At 39.4% G+C, this 14,889-nt stretch overlaps 1 protein-coding gene across 2 annotated transcripts in view; it reads left to right on the top strand.

Moving 5' to 3' along the window:
- Positions 1 to 14,889, top strand: part of SCML2 (Scm polycomb group protein like 2) — a 114,870-nt gene that overhangs the window by 78,608 nt on the left and 21,373 nt on the right. For both annotated transcript variants that reach the window (XM_030933998.1, XM_030933997.1), the window contains exon 8: positions 10,683 to 10,900. In XM_030933998.1, the coding sequence (XP_030789858.1) occupies positions 10,683 to 10,900 (218 nt within the window). The remainder of the gene's footprint in view (positions 1 to 10,682; positions 10,901 to 14,889) is intronic.

Genomic DNA, 14,889 nt, shown 5'->3' with positions numbered 1-14,889 from the left:
TAGATTTTTGCATCTCAGTTTTTTTTTTTTTTTTTTTTTTTTTTTTAAGACGGAGTTTCACTCTTGTTGCCCAGGCTGGAGTGCAATGGCACGATCTCGGCTCACTGCAACCTCTGCCTCCTGGATTCACGTGATTCTCCTGCCCCAGCCTCCCAAGTAGCTGGGATTACAGGTGCACGCCACCACACCCAGCTAATTTTGTATTTTTCATAGAGATAAAGTTTCTCCATGTTGGTTGGGCTGGTCTCGAACTCCTGACCTCAGGTGGTCCACCCACCTCAGCCTCCCAAAGTGTTGGGATTACAGGCGTGAGCCACAGCACCCAGCCTGCATCTCACTTTTATTAAATTCACCTTTAATTTTAGTTATTTCTTTTTTCTGCTAGCTTTGGGTTTTTTTTTTCCCCCCCAAGTTCCTTTAGGTGCAAAGTTAGATTTTTTTTTTTTTTTTTTTTTTTTTTTTTGAGACAGTCTCTCTCTATCCCCCCGGCTGGAATGCAGTGGTGCGATCTCGGCTCACTGCAACCTCCGCCTCCCAGGTTCAAGTGATTCTTATGCCTCAGCCTCCTGAGCAGCTGGGATTACAGGCACCTGCCACCATGCCCAGCTAATTTTTGTATTTCTAGTAGAGATGGGGTTTCGCCGTGTTGGCCAGGCTGGTCTCGAGCTTCTGACCTCAGGCAATCCACCTGCCTTGGCCTCCCAAAGTGCTGGGACTACAGGCGAGAGCCACCGTGCTTGGCCCAAAGTTAGATTTTTAATTTGAGATCTTTGTAACTTGTTGATGAAGGCATCATCAACTTTCCTTTTAACACTGTTTTAGCTGCATCCCGGAGATTTTGGTAAGTTGTTTCCCTATTTTTATTAGTTTCAAAGAATGTTTTGATTTCAGCCTTAATTTTGGTGTTCACCCAGGAGTTATTCAGGAGCAAGTTGTTTAATTTCCATGTATTTATGTAGTTTTGAGAGATGTTGGTAGTGATTTCTGTTTTTATTGCACTGTGGTCCAAGAGTGTGCTTGGTATGATTTCAGTTTTTTTTTTTTTTTTTAGTTTTATCGAGACTTGCTTTATGACTGAGCATGTGGTCGATTTTAGAATATGTTCTGTGTGCAGATGAGAAGAGTATATATTCTGTGGTTGTTGGGTGCAGTGTTCTGTAGATGTCTTTTAGGTCTAGTTTGTCAAGTGTTGAGTTTAAGTCTAGAATTTCTTTATTAGTTTTCTGCTTCAATGATCTAACGCTGTCAGTGAGGTGTTGAAGTCTCTCAGTATTATTGTGTGGTTGTCTAAGTCTTTTCATAGGCCAGGAAGAACTTGTTTTATGAATCTGGGTACTCCAATGTTGGGTGCATATATATTTAGGATAGTTAAGACTTCTTGTTGGATTGTACCCTTTATCATTATATAATTATCTTCATTATCTTATTTTTTATTGGTTTGAAGACTGTTTTATCTGATATAAGAATAGTGACTCCTGTTCTTTTTTGTTTTCTGTTTGTGTGATAGATCTCCATTCTTTTACTTTGAGCCTATGTGTGTTGTTACATATAAGATGGGTCTCTTGAGGACAACAGATGGTTAGGTCTTGTCTTTGTATTCAGTTTGTCATTCTGTGTCTTTTAAGTGGAGTGTTTAGCCCGTTTACATTCAAGGTTAGTACTGATATGTATGCTTTTGGTCCTGTCATTGTATTGTTAGCTGGTTGTTATGTAGACTTAATTGCATACTTGCTTTTTAGTGCCTGTGGGCTGTGTGCTTAAATGGGTTTTTGTGGTTAGCAGGTGTCATTCTTTCAATTTCATGTTTCCCACTCCCTTAAGGATATGTTTAAGGCTGGTCTAGTTGAAACGCATTCTCTCAGCATTTGCTTGTCTGAGAAGGATTTTATTTCTCCCTCATGTATGAAGCTTCATTTGATGGGGTATGAGATTCTTGGTTGGAATTTCTTTTCTTTAAGGACATTGAAAATAGGCTCCCAGTATCTTCTGGCTCGTAAGATTTCTGCTGAGGGGTCTACTGATAGTCTGATGGGATTTCCTCTGTACATGACTTGACCCTTATTTCTGGCTGCCTGTAAATTTTTTTCTTTTGCATTGACCTTGGTGAATCATAACTACATGCTTTGGGGATGATTGTCTTGACCATCTAGCTGGTGTTCTCTGTATTTCTTCTGTTTGCATGTCAACCTCTTTAGTGAGATTAGGGAAATTTTCATGGACCGTATCATCAAATATATTTTCCAAGTTGCTTATTCTCCCTCCTCTCTCAGAAATGCCAGTGAGTCATAGATTTGGTCTCTTTGCATAATCCCATATTTCTCAGAGGTTTTGTTCATTTTTAAAAATCATTTTTTCTTTCTTTTTGCCTGAGTTGATTCAAATAACTAGAATATGTTCTAGTATGTGATAGATCTCCATTCTTTTACTTTGAGCCTATGTGTGTTGTTACATGTAAGATGGGTCTCTTGAGGACAACAGATGGTTAGGTCTTGTCTTTGTCATTCTTGTAGTGAGTTTTTCAGTTCTAGAAGTTCAGTTTGGTTCTTTCTTAAAATGGCTATTTTGTCTTTCACCTCTCACATTGTTTTACTGGATTTTTTGGATTGAGTTTCAGCTTTCTCTTGAGTCTTAATGAGCTTCCTTGCATATCAGATTCTGAATTCTGTGTCTGTCATTTCAGACTGATTAAGAACCATTGCTGGGGAGCTAGTAGACTCCTTTGGAGGTAAAGAGGACACTCTGGCTTTTTGAATTGCCAAAGTTATTGTGCTGATTCTTTCTCATCTAGGAGGGTTGGTGTTCCTTTAACTGTGGTGTAAGTTGAGTATAGTCCATTGGCTTCATTTCTGGATGCTTTCAGGGGGGCCAGTGACCTGTGCAGAATCTTTATGTGTAGGTGAATTCTTACATTTGATTTATAGGTGTATTAGCCCAATGATTTTTGGTTTTGTAGTTTGTGCTGTGATCCAGTAGATGGCACTTGACAGTAATAGCTGTAGGTAGTTAGGTTAATACCCATCCACACTTTTGTACTTCCTTGTGTCCACAGTTGTGCTCTATAGTGGGGTACAGAGGAAGAGAAATGGTCCCCTCCACAGGTCTGCCCCTGGGCCTCGGGGGAGCCCCCTCTGATGACTGTTGTTGTGCCTGTGATTCTTTTGTTAGGTTTTCCAGGTTGTGGTGTCCCGTCGGGCAGGGGTTGCAGCGGAGAAATATAACACGCCCCTTCTGGACCTGCCCTCCAAGGGAGGCACACCCTGCTCCCGCCCTGGCTCAGGAACCTACATGTCTTGCCCCACTCAGGGCTCTGAGGGTGGGGGCCCCTCCTCTCCTCGAGTGGCAGCCACAGATCTTGGCTACATACTCCCTAGTTGCAGGCTGCAGCCCTGGAGGAACTGGAACTTTCTGTGGCTCCTGGTCAGGTTCCATCTGTGCTAGGAGATCTGATGTGCTTCTTGGTTTCTAGGAAAGTAATCAGTTGCAACAAGGCACTCAGGCTGGGCTGCAGGGGCTGTGCTGTGCGCCTGCTCCTACAGGGTAGCTAGGCATTGGGCCTGGGAGGGGCTGGTGGGCAGAAGGGCTTGCAGAGCAGGCATGCTCCAGTCCCATGGGGAAGCTGGCCCAGCCCTCTCTTGGCTCAGAGATCAGCTGGGTGTCTGTGACTGCTCCCTGCCAGAGCTGCCCAGCACATAAAACCTCCTGGGCTCTGCACCATCCAAAGGCCTGTTTCTGCCTCCTTTCCAGGGAGATCCCCCTGCCAACTCACATGTCCATGGGGAATGCAGGGTCCTCTGTAGCTAAAATTACAGAGGTCCGTGGTGAGAGTGAGTTGCCCTTCAGTTCTTTTACTCACCCCTTTCCCAGGAGCTGTTCAGGGCTGGGAGCTAGCCTTGCATTCGGGTACCCTGTGTGGGTTTCCCAGCTTCCTCCCTCTTCAGCCTTTGCTTCAGTGGTGCCTATCCATTCACTTTTGGTGTTTTCTCCCCAAAGATCTGCCCAAATTATGGTGCTTTAGTTGCTAATTTGGTCTCTCTCTCTCTTTTATTATTTATTTGTTTATTTAATTTTGAAGTAGGGCCTTGCTCTGTTGCCCAGGCTAGAGTGCAGTGGCATGATCTCAGCTCACTGCAATCTCTGCCTCCCAAGCTCAAGTGATCCTCTCACCTCAGCCTCCCAAGTAGCTGGGACTACTGGCGTGTGCCACCACATCTGGCTAATTTTTGTAGAGATGGGGCTTTACCATGTTGCCCAGGCTGGTCTTGAACTCCAGAGCTCAAGTGATCCTCCCGCCTCGGCTTCCCAAAGTGCTGGGATTACAGGTGTGAGCTACCACACTCAGGTAATTTGGTCTCTCTCGGTGGGAACGGCACTTCCTGCTGTGTCTAGTTGGCCATCTTCTCTCCTCTCAACACTGGATTATTATGGAAGGGCATGTTGATACTTGTTTTCTGTGCTACTTAAACTTTTTTTTTTTGTGGTTTATGTGTAAGCTCCTTCAAATTTGAACCTGAAAAACATATTTAACCAAAATATTTAATTCTGTATTGTGTTTATAGAAGAAAATATTTTGATTAAAAGATCTCTTTTCATTTTCCTCCTCATTAATTAAAAATAGTACCCAGTTTAAACAAAGAGAATGAGCTTTTGGGTAAGACAGTTCTGAATTTGAATCCTAGTTCTACCACTTCTAGACTAATGTGTGATACTGGGTTGGGTGGTTACTTATCTTGCTGAGCCTCTGTTTATTCATATTTAAAATAGAGATGATACTTGATTCACAAAGTTGTAAAGCCAAATTTTAATACTATATTCTGAGTCTCCGGCACATTTGAGGTATGCAGATTTCCTTCCTGACCTGGCATGGTGGCTCATACCTATAATCCCAGCACTTTGGGAGGCCGAGGTGGGTGGATTGCCTGAGGCCAGGAGGTTGAGACCAGCCTGGGCAACATGGTGAAACTCTGTCTCTTCAAAAAATAAAAAAATTAGCCGGGTGTGGTGGTGCATGCCTGTAGTCCCAGCTACTTGAGAGGCTGAAGTGGGAGGATCTCTTGAGCCTAGGAAGTCGAGGCTGCAGTGAGCCATGATCACACCCCTGCACTCCAGCCTGGGTGACAGAGTGAGAACCCTGTCTCAAACAAAAACAGAAACAAATTTTCTTCCTTGTTTTTATCCTAAGGTTTTTTTTTGGTTTTGTTTTGTTTTTTTTTGCAGTAAAATTCACATAACATAAATTTAGCCATTTTAAAACGAACAATTCAAGGGCATTTAGTACATTCACTGTGTTGTGCAACCATCACCTCCATTTTATTCTGAAACATTTTTATCACCTTAAAAGGAAACCCTGTACCCATTAAACAGTTGCTCCCCATTTCTTTCTCCCCCTTGCCCTTGTTGTTAATCACCAATCTGTCTCAATGGATTTACCTATTCTAGATATTAATAGTTTGTGTAAATGGAATCATACAAGGTGTGACCTTTTGTGTCTTTCACTTAGCATAATGCCTTCAAGGTTTATACATGTTGTAGCATATATTAGTACTTCATTCCTTTTTATGACCGAATACTATTCCTTTGTATGGATATGTCACAGTTTGCTTATCCATTTCTCCGATGATGGACATTTAGGCCCTTTCCACCTTTTGGCTACCGTGAATAGTGCTGCTATGAACACGGGTGTGTGTATATATGTGTATGTATATGTATATGTGTGTATACATATGTATGTGTGTGTGTGTGTGTGTGTATACATGAGTACGTCTTTTCAGTTCTTTGGGATCTGTACCTAGGAGCGGAATTGGTGGGTCATATGGTAATTTAACTTTTTTGAAGAACTGCCAAACTGTTTTTTTTTTCTTCTTAAGACGGAGTTTCACTGTGTCACCCAGGCTGGAGTGCAGTGGTGCAGTCTTGGCTCACTGCAACCTCCGCTTCCTGGGTTTAAGCAGTTGTCATGCCTCAGGCTCCCAAGTAGTTGGGACTACAGGTGTGTGCCACCACGCCTGGCTGATTTTTGTGTTTTTAGTAGAGACGGGATTTCTGTTGGCCAGGCTGGTCTCGAACTTCTGACTTCAGGTGATCTGCCTGCCTTGGCCTCCCAAAGTGCTGGGATTACAGGCGTAAGCCACTACGCCTGGCTGCTAAACTGTTGTTCACAGCAACTGCACCACTTTACATTCTCACTAGCAGTGTACAAGGGTCCTGATTTCTCCACATCCTTGCCAACAGTTGTTATTTGTCATCTTTTTTATTATAGCCATCCTAGTGAGTATGAAGTGGTACCTAAATTTGCAGTTCTTCCTTCCGTTTTGAATATATTCTAGAAATTAAGTTGGTCGATGAGTATTTGAATCTTACTTTTGCCAAGAAAATGGTAAAATGTTACGATCGAGCTATAGTAGTCAATTTAATGCATTAACACCCTGAATTGTTTCTATGATAATACAAGATCAGAGACAAAACTTGAATTTTAAAAAGTCATTAATTCAGCAAACATTTATTGGATGCACATTATATGGTAGGCCCTAGACCAGGTATTGAGAGGTAACAGTGGAACTTGACATAGTTCCTTCTCCTAAGGGAACTCACAGTGTGGTGGGACAGATAGATATATGTAAATAAAGACAAGCTGTTACAAGGTCTATGCCAGTAGAGATAAATACATACAGTATGTGTGCTGTGTGAACATCATGGTCCTATGTTTGCCTGAGTAACTTATTGCTAGAATTTTACAGAGCTGGTAGTTGAGCAGAATTTTGAAGAATGTGTAATAGTTTAGCCATTGACAACAAGGAAGGGAAGGCCTTTCCTGAAAGGAGAATCGGTCTCTGTGAAGGCTGAAAGAGTGAGAATGGAAGACTGAGCAGATGTTGACAAAAAGTTAAATTCTGTAAAATATTTGAAGAGATTTATTCTGAGCCAAATATGAGTGACCTTGGCCTGTGACACAGCCCCCAGGAGATCCTGAGAACATGTGCCCAAGGTGGTTGGGGTGCAGCTTGGTTTTATACATTTTAGGGAGACATGAAACTGCAATCAAATACATTTAAGAAATATGTTGGTTTGGTCCAGAAAGGTGGGACAGCTTGAAGGTGGGGGGACTTCCAGGTCATAGAGTTAATTTTTAAAAATTATTATTATTATACTTTAAGTTCTAGGGTACATGTGCACAACGTACAGGTTTGTTACATATGTAGACGTGTGCCATGTTGGTGTGCTGCACCCATTAACTTGTCATTTACATTAGGTATATCTCCTAATGCTATCCCTCCTCCCTCCCCCCACAACAGGCCCTGGAGTGTGGTGTTCCCCACCCTGTGTCCAGGTGTTCTCATTGTTCAGTTCCCACCTATGAGTGAGAACATGTGATGTTTGGTTTTCTGTCCTTGTGATAGTTTGCTGAGAATGATGGTTTCCAGCTTCATCCATGTCCCTACAAAGGACATGAACTCACCCTTTTTTATGACTGCATAGTATTCCATGGTGTATACATGCCACATTTTCTTAATCCAGTCTATCATTGATGGACATTTGGGTTGATCCCAAGTCTTTGCTATTTTGAATAGTGCCACAATAAACATACGTGTGCATGTGTCTTTATAGCAGCATGATTTAGAATCCTTTGGATATATACCCAGTAATGGGATGGCTGGGTCAAATGGTATTTCTAATTCTAGATCCCTGAGGAATCGCCATACTGTTTTCCATAATGGTTGAACTAGTTTACAATCCCACCAACAGTGTAAAAGTGTCCCTATTTCTCCACATCCTCTCCAGCACCTGCTGTTTCCTGACTTTTTAATGATTGCCATTCTAACTGGTGTGAGATGGTATCTCATTGTGGTTTTGATTTGCATTTCTCTAATGACCAGTGATGATGAGCATTTTTTCATGTGCCTGTTGGCTGCATAAATATCTTCTTTTGTGAAATGTCTGTTCATATCCTTCGCCTGCTTTTTGATGGGGTTGTTTGATTTTTTCTTGTAAATTTGTTTAAGTTCTTTGTAGATTCTGGATATTAGCCCTTTGTCAGATGGGTAGATTGCAAAAATTTTCTCCCATTCTGTAGGTTGCCTGTCCACTCTGATGGTAGTTTCTTTTGCTGTGCAGAAGCTTTTTAGTTTAATTAGATTCCATTTCTCAATTTTGGCTTTTGTTGCTGTTGCTTTTGGTGTTTTAGACATGAAGTCATTGCCCATGCCTGTGTCCTGAATGGCATTGCCTAGGTTTTTTTCTCGGGATTTCTAGGGTTTTAGGTCTGACATTTAAGTCTTTAATCCATCTTGAATTAATTTTTATATAGGTGTAAGGAGGGAATCCAGTTTCAGCTTTCTACATATGGCTAGCCAGTTTTCCCAGCACCATTTATTAAACAGGGAATCCTTTCCCCATTTCTTATTTTTGTCAGGTTTGTCAAAGATCAGATGGTTGTGATGTGTGATACTATTTCTGAGGGCTCTGTTCTGTTCCATTGGTCTATATGTCTGTTTTGGTACCAGTGCCATGCTGTTTTGGTACCAGTGCCACGCTGTTTTGGTACCAGTGCCACGCTGTTTTGGTTACTGTAGCCTTGTAGTATAGTTTGAAGTCAGGTAGCGTGATGCCCCCAGCTTTGTTCTTTTGGCTTAGGATTGTCTTGGCAATGCGGGCTCTTTTTTGGTTCCATATGAACTTTAAAGTAGTTTTTTCCAATTCTGTGAAGAAACTCATTGGTAGCTTGATGGGGATGGCATTGAATCTATAAATTACCTTGGGTAGTATGGCCATTTTCACAATATTGATTCTTCCTATCCATGAGCATGGAATGTTCTTCCATTTGTTTGTGTCCTCTTTTATTTCGTTGAGCAGTGGTTTGTAATTTTCCTTGAAGAGGTCCTTCACATCCCTTGTAAGTTGGATTCCTAGGTATTTTATTCTCTTTGAAGCAATTGTGAATGGGAGTTCACTCATGCTTTGGCTCTCTGTTTGTCTGTTACTGGTGTATAGGAATGCTTGTGATTTTTGCACATTGATTTTGTATCCTGAGACTTTACTGAAGTTGCTTATCAGCTTAAGGAGATTTTGGGCTGAGATGATGGGGTTTTCTAAACAATACAATCATGTCATCTGCAAACAGGGACAATTTGACTTCTTTTCCTAATTCAATACCCTTTATTTCTTTCTCCTGCCTGATTGCCCTGGCCAGAACTTCCAAACTATGTTGAATAGGAGTGGTGAGAGAGGGCATTCCTGTCTCGTGCCAGTTTTCAGATTGTTCCAGTTTGCCAAATTGTAAAGACCATCGATGCTAGGAAGAAACCGCATCAACTAACGAGCAAAATAAGCAGCTAACATCATAATGACAGGATCAAATTCACACATAACAATATTAACCTTAAATGTAAATGGGCTAAATCCTCCAATTAAAAGGCAGAGACTGGCAAATTGGATAAAGAGTCAAGAGCCATCAGTGTGCTGTATTCAGGAGACGCATCTCAGGTGCAGAGACACACATAGGCTCAAAATAAAGGGATGGAGGAAGATCTACCAAGCAAATGGAAAACAAACAAAAGCAGGGGTTGCAATCCTAGTCTGTGATAAAACAGACTTTAAACAAACAAAGATCAAAAGAGACAAAGAAGGCCATTACATAATGGTAAAGGGATCAATTCAACAAGAAGAGCTAACTATCCTAAATATATATGCACCCAATACAGGATGACCCAGATTCATGAAACAAGTCCTTAGAGACCTACAGAGAGACTTAGACTCCCACACAATAATAATGAGAGACTTTAACACCCCACTGTCAACATTAGACAGATCCACGAGGCAGAAAGTTAACAAGGATATCCAGGACTTGAACTCAGCTCTGCATCAAGCAGACCTAATAGACATCTACAGAACTCTCCACCCCAAATCAGCAGAATATACATTCTTCTCAGCACCACATTGCAGTTATTCCAAAATTGACCACATGGTTGGAAGTAAAGCACTCCTCAGCAAATGTAAAAGAACAGAAATTATAGCAAACTGTCTCTCAGACCACAGTGCGATCAAACTAGAACTCAGGATTAAGAAACTCAATCAAAACCATTCAGTTACGTGGAAACTGAACAACTTGCCCCTGAGTACATACTTGCTCCTGAGTACTGGGTACATAACGAAATGAAGGCAGAATATAATGTATATTAACCTTAAATATATAATTTTTATTTGCCAATTATACCTCATTAAATCTGAAAAAGGTCAAGAGCAAGGGAGCCCCTGCCCTCTGAAACATGAAGTGGGAGCCCTAGGCAATTGCTTTGCTTTGTTTTTCTATGTTGATGTGAGAGATGATTCCTATATATGACATAATTGGATACTGTATTCTGAAGGAGAGACTCCTTTTTGTGCTTCCCATAAAAATATGGGAAGATCCCAATAGGTAAGTTGCTAGAAAGTTTTACCACGCTAAGTTGAAGTTACTGATTCCTCTAATAAAAGCCTCTTTATTTTTTCTGGAGAATTAAAGTATTTTCTGATAATATGAAATCTTAGGATACCTAAAACTTCATTTCAGATAGTACTTTTAGTTTTAAGTGGTTTTCAGTGAATGACCTTTGGAAATGGTTTTAAAGGTCAAGTAAAACTTATTTTGAGTCATAAGGAGACAATACCTTGTGTCATTTACTTTAATAATTTTTATATTTTTTCCTCAGTTCCTATTGTAAAGAATATAGCAAAAACAGAGTCTTCTCCTTCCGAAGCGAGCCAGCATTCAATGCAGTCTCCACAGAAAACTACTCTAATATTACCAACACAGCAGGTCAGGAGATCAGGTCGAATTAAACCACCTGGACCTACTGCAGTCCCCAAAAGGAGCAGTTCTGTTAAAAATATCTCACCAAGGAAAAAAGGTCCAAACTCAGGAAAAAAGGTTAGTTGTATCTCCTCCTAATTTGTATTATAGGTGTTTGTGGTGTCTTATTATTTATAACATGCAATTTAGGAATTTACTAAGAGGATGATGAGGGTCTTTAGGAATGTACTAAGAGTATGTAGGCTTTTGAAAGCCTCACATAACTATCGATAGATTATTATTTCTTTGCTTGGGTAAACTTAAAACTTTTTATAGTGTTCTACTTCTTCAAAACCACAATGAAAGTACTATTAATACATGAGTGTATTTATGTTCAGACTACTTAATTTGAAACTCAGTATACTTTAAAAATCATTATGAAGTGAATCTTACTGTACATATATTATGCTTCAGTAAACTGAGGCAGGGAGAGAAGAATCAGTGTGATGAATTCAATAATGCTGGAGTCAACTCTAAAACCTAGAAATAATAGAAAAAGCAACAACCTGAAGACACTGAAGAGTGAAAAGAAGCAGACAGATTCTGGTGGCAGGGGAAGTACTGACTGGGAGAAGGGGTGTTATACAAAGTGAGTTTCCATTGTTGTGGTTTTAAGCAAGTACACTTTGTGTAGCATGTGAGGCAACAGGAGTATTAGTAGAAAAATGACAATTTATCTGTCCTAGGGAAACCAGAAAAGTCAGGAAACCTGTGGCTGTTAAAGGGAATGGAGGGATTTTGGAAGGGAAAGGACCAGAGAGGGAATCTACAAATTCTGTCTACCAATGTCTCTGACCGACCCCTGATCTGAGCATGTTTGTCTAATACACACAGGCCAGTGTAGCTAAAGCAAAAGATCTGAACTGAGGCTGGATGAAATTAGGCCCAAGATCAGAATTTAAAGTTCAAGTCTAGCCAAGGTAATTACTAGCTAAACAAAAGAAATAACAATCATCAGAGAAATACAGAATTTAGAATCTGCACAGATTTTTGTAACATCTGGAATGTAACTCAAAATTACCCAAATACGTAGTAAAATGAATAATATTTTCAAGAGAAAAGAAAATCAACTGAGACAGACCCAAGTATAACCCAGATGTTAGAACTAGCAAACAAAAGTTTTAAAGTGGCTATTCAACTGGTCCTCGATGAAGTTACACACACACACACACGTGCACACACACACACACACACATATACACAATTGTACTGATTAAAAAGACCATCTTAGTGGAGAAGCAAAGGATAAAAAGGAGCCACATTGAAACTCAGGAACTGAAAAATACAGTATCTGAAGTAAAAGATTCACTGGACAGAATTAACCAGAATTGACTAGAGATGACAGAAGAAAGAGTAAATGAACTGGAAGACAGAAGAATAGAAATTATCCAGGGTGAAAAACTCAGACTAAGATTGAGAAAGAAAATGAACCCAGAGACCTTTTAGATAATATCAGAGGTCCAATATAATGTAATGGGAGTCCCAAAAGGAAAAGAAAGAGAAACTGGAGCAGAAAAAATATTTGAAGAAATAATGTCTCAAAATTTTCCAAATGTCATGAAAGATCGAAATATGTAGACACAAATTACTCAACCAAGAGCAAACAGAATAAGCACAAAGACATCTAAGCTGAGGCATATTAGAGACAAACTGTTGAAAACCAGAGACAGAGCAAATCTTAAAGGCAACAATGTAAAAATGAAAAAGTACATGCAGAGAAACAAAAATTTGATTAACAGCTGACATTTCTCATCAAAAGCCATAGAGGCCAGAAGAGAGTAGAACATCTTTAAAGGACTGAAAAGAAAAAAAAAAAAAAAACCCTGTCAACCCGAAATTCTATATGTATCAAAAATACTCTTCCAGAATGAAGGTGAACTTAGAATATATATAATTTTTGTTTGTCAATTATACCTTAATAAAGTAGAAAAGACTCCTAAGTAGAGTTCAATAGTTTTCTTCATATAATTTATACTGTCATTTATTCTTATTTATTTCTGCATATTTTATGATTTTTGTTGCTATTGTGAAGGAAATCTTTTCCTTATTACTCTTTTCTATGAAACAAAAGATATATTTTTTAAAAAAAGAATGAAGGTGAAAACAGTTTCATTTTCAGATAAAAGCATACTAAGATAAATCACTGTCAAACCAGCACTGCAGGAAATGCTAAAAGGAAAATCATCAGGCTAAAGGAAAATGGGACCAGATGGAAACCTGGTTTCTCAGAGAGAAAGGAATTGCTTTGAAGATGGTAAATCTTTGGGTAAATGCAAATGACTTATAATAAGATGACTATTTATAGCTAATTACAATACAGTGTTGCAGAGTTTATATTAAACAGACATGAAACAATTGTAGTATAAAGGCCTGATGTGGGGGATATGGATCCTATATCATTGCAAGATTTCACCATTTTATGTGAAGTGGTACAATATTAACTTTATATGGCTTGTGGAAAATTAAGGATGTACATTCTAATCCCCAGGACATATTGTAAAAGAATTATAGCTAAAAAGCAAGTAATTATAGCTAAAAAGCCAATAGAAAATTAAAATGTAATTCTAAGGAATATTTGAATATTCAAATACATTCAATATAAAATATTCTAAGGAATATAAACTATTAACAAAAGGAAAGGAGAGGTTGGGTACAGTGGCTCATGCCTGTAATCCCAGCACTTTGGGAGGCCAAGGCAGAAAGAATGCTTGAACCCAGGAGTTTGAGACCAGTCTGGGCAACATGGCAAAACCCCATCTCTACACAAAATACAAAAATTAGCTGGGTGCAGTGGCGCACGCATGTAGCCCCAGCTACATGGGAAACTGAGGCAGCAGAAGAATTGCTAGGAGGTGGAGGTTGCAGTGAGCTGAGATGGTGCTATTGCACTCCAGCTTGGGTGACAGGAGTGAAACCTTGTCTCAAAGGGGGAAAAAAAAAGGAAAGGAAAAGGAGGAACAGAACCAAACACAGAGGAGACAAATCAAAAACAGGCAATAAAATAGTAGATCCAGCCAGGCATGGTGGCTCGCACCTGTAATCCCAGCACTTTGGGAGGCTGAGGCTGGTGGATCACCTGAGGTCAGGAGTTTGAGACCAGCCTGGCCAACATGGCAAAACCCCATTTCTACTAAATATACAAAAATTAGGCATGCTCACAGGTGCGTGTAATCCCAGCTACTCAGGAAGCTGAGGCACGAGAATCGCTTGAACCCAGGAGGCGGAGGTTGCAGTGAGCTGAGATTTTGCCACTGCACTGTAGCCTGGGTGACAGAGGGAGACTCCATCTCAAAAAAAAAAAAAAAAAAAAAAAAAAAAAAGTAGACCCAGATCCAAACATACTAGTAATTGCATGAAAAGTTAGTGGATTGTCCTTTTTGGTTAAAAAGACAGAGATTATCAACATGGATTTTTTTTTTTTTTTAAAAGGCCCAAATATATCCTGTCTACAAGAGATGCACTCTAAATATAAAGACATAGAATCTTTTCAGATCTCTTGGGGCTGACTGAATTAAATGCCAGCAGTATTATCTTACATATTCCTGAGTTCAGCCATCTGATATCAGTAGCTGTAACATTTCCATTTTGTTTCAACTTATGTTTGCTGTATGGAAAAAAATATATAACATTTTAAAATATATTGATACTGGTATTCTTTAAAAACACTCAAAATTTACAAAATAAAAATCAAAAGTCAAAGCTAAATATTTCAAAAATACAGTCACGAACACTGAAAAAAATCAAGCAGATTGTTCTAATATAAATGGTAGCAGATGAAAAATTTTAAATGAAAAATAAAAGTTAATAGTGAAATTTAAAGTGAAATAATATTTTAAATGCATTAAAAAATTAACATATATGTGTATTTTCCAGCTTCTGAAATGTCTTTGTGATTAGTTGGTATAATGGTGAAAATATAAGATAACACCAAATAGTTTCCTTTGATTCCTTTAGTTTCCAGTTCCAAGCTAATTTGATAATTTTGGAGAACTCTCTTTGAAAACATTGTTTATTTGATAATGGGGATGGAGAAGGGACAGTTACTATACTCTTGTAAAAATTATTTA

This window comes from Rhinopithecus roxellana, chromosome 7 (assembly GCF_007565055.1).
Source record: "Rhinopithecus roxellana isolate Shanxi Qingling chromosome 7, ASM756505v1, whole genome shotgun sequence".
In the NCBI taxonomy this organism is placed as follows: Eukaryota; Metazoa; Chordata; class Mammalia; order Primates; family Cercopithecidae; genus Rhinopithecus; species Rhinopithecus roxellana.
Note: the sequence above shows the minus strand (reverse complement) of the source record. Positions and strands in the feature narration are given on the sequence as shown.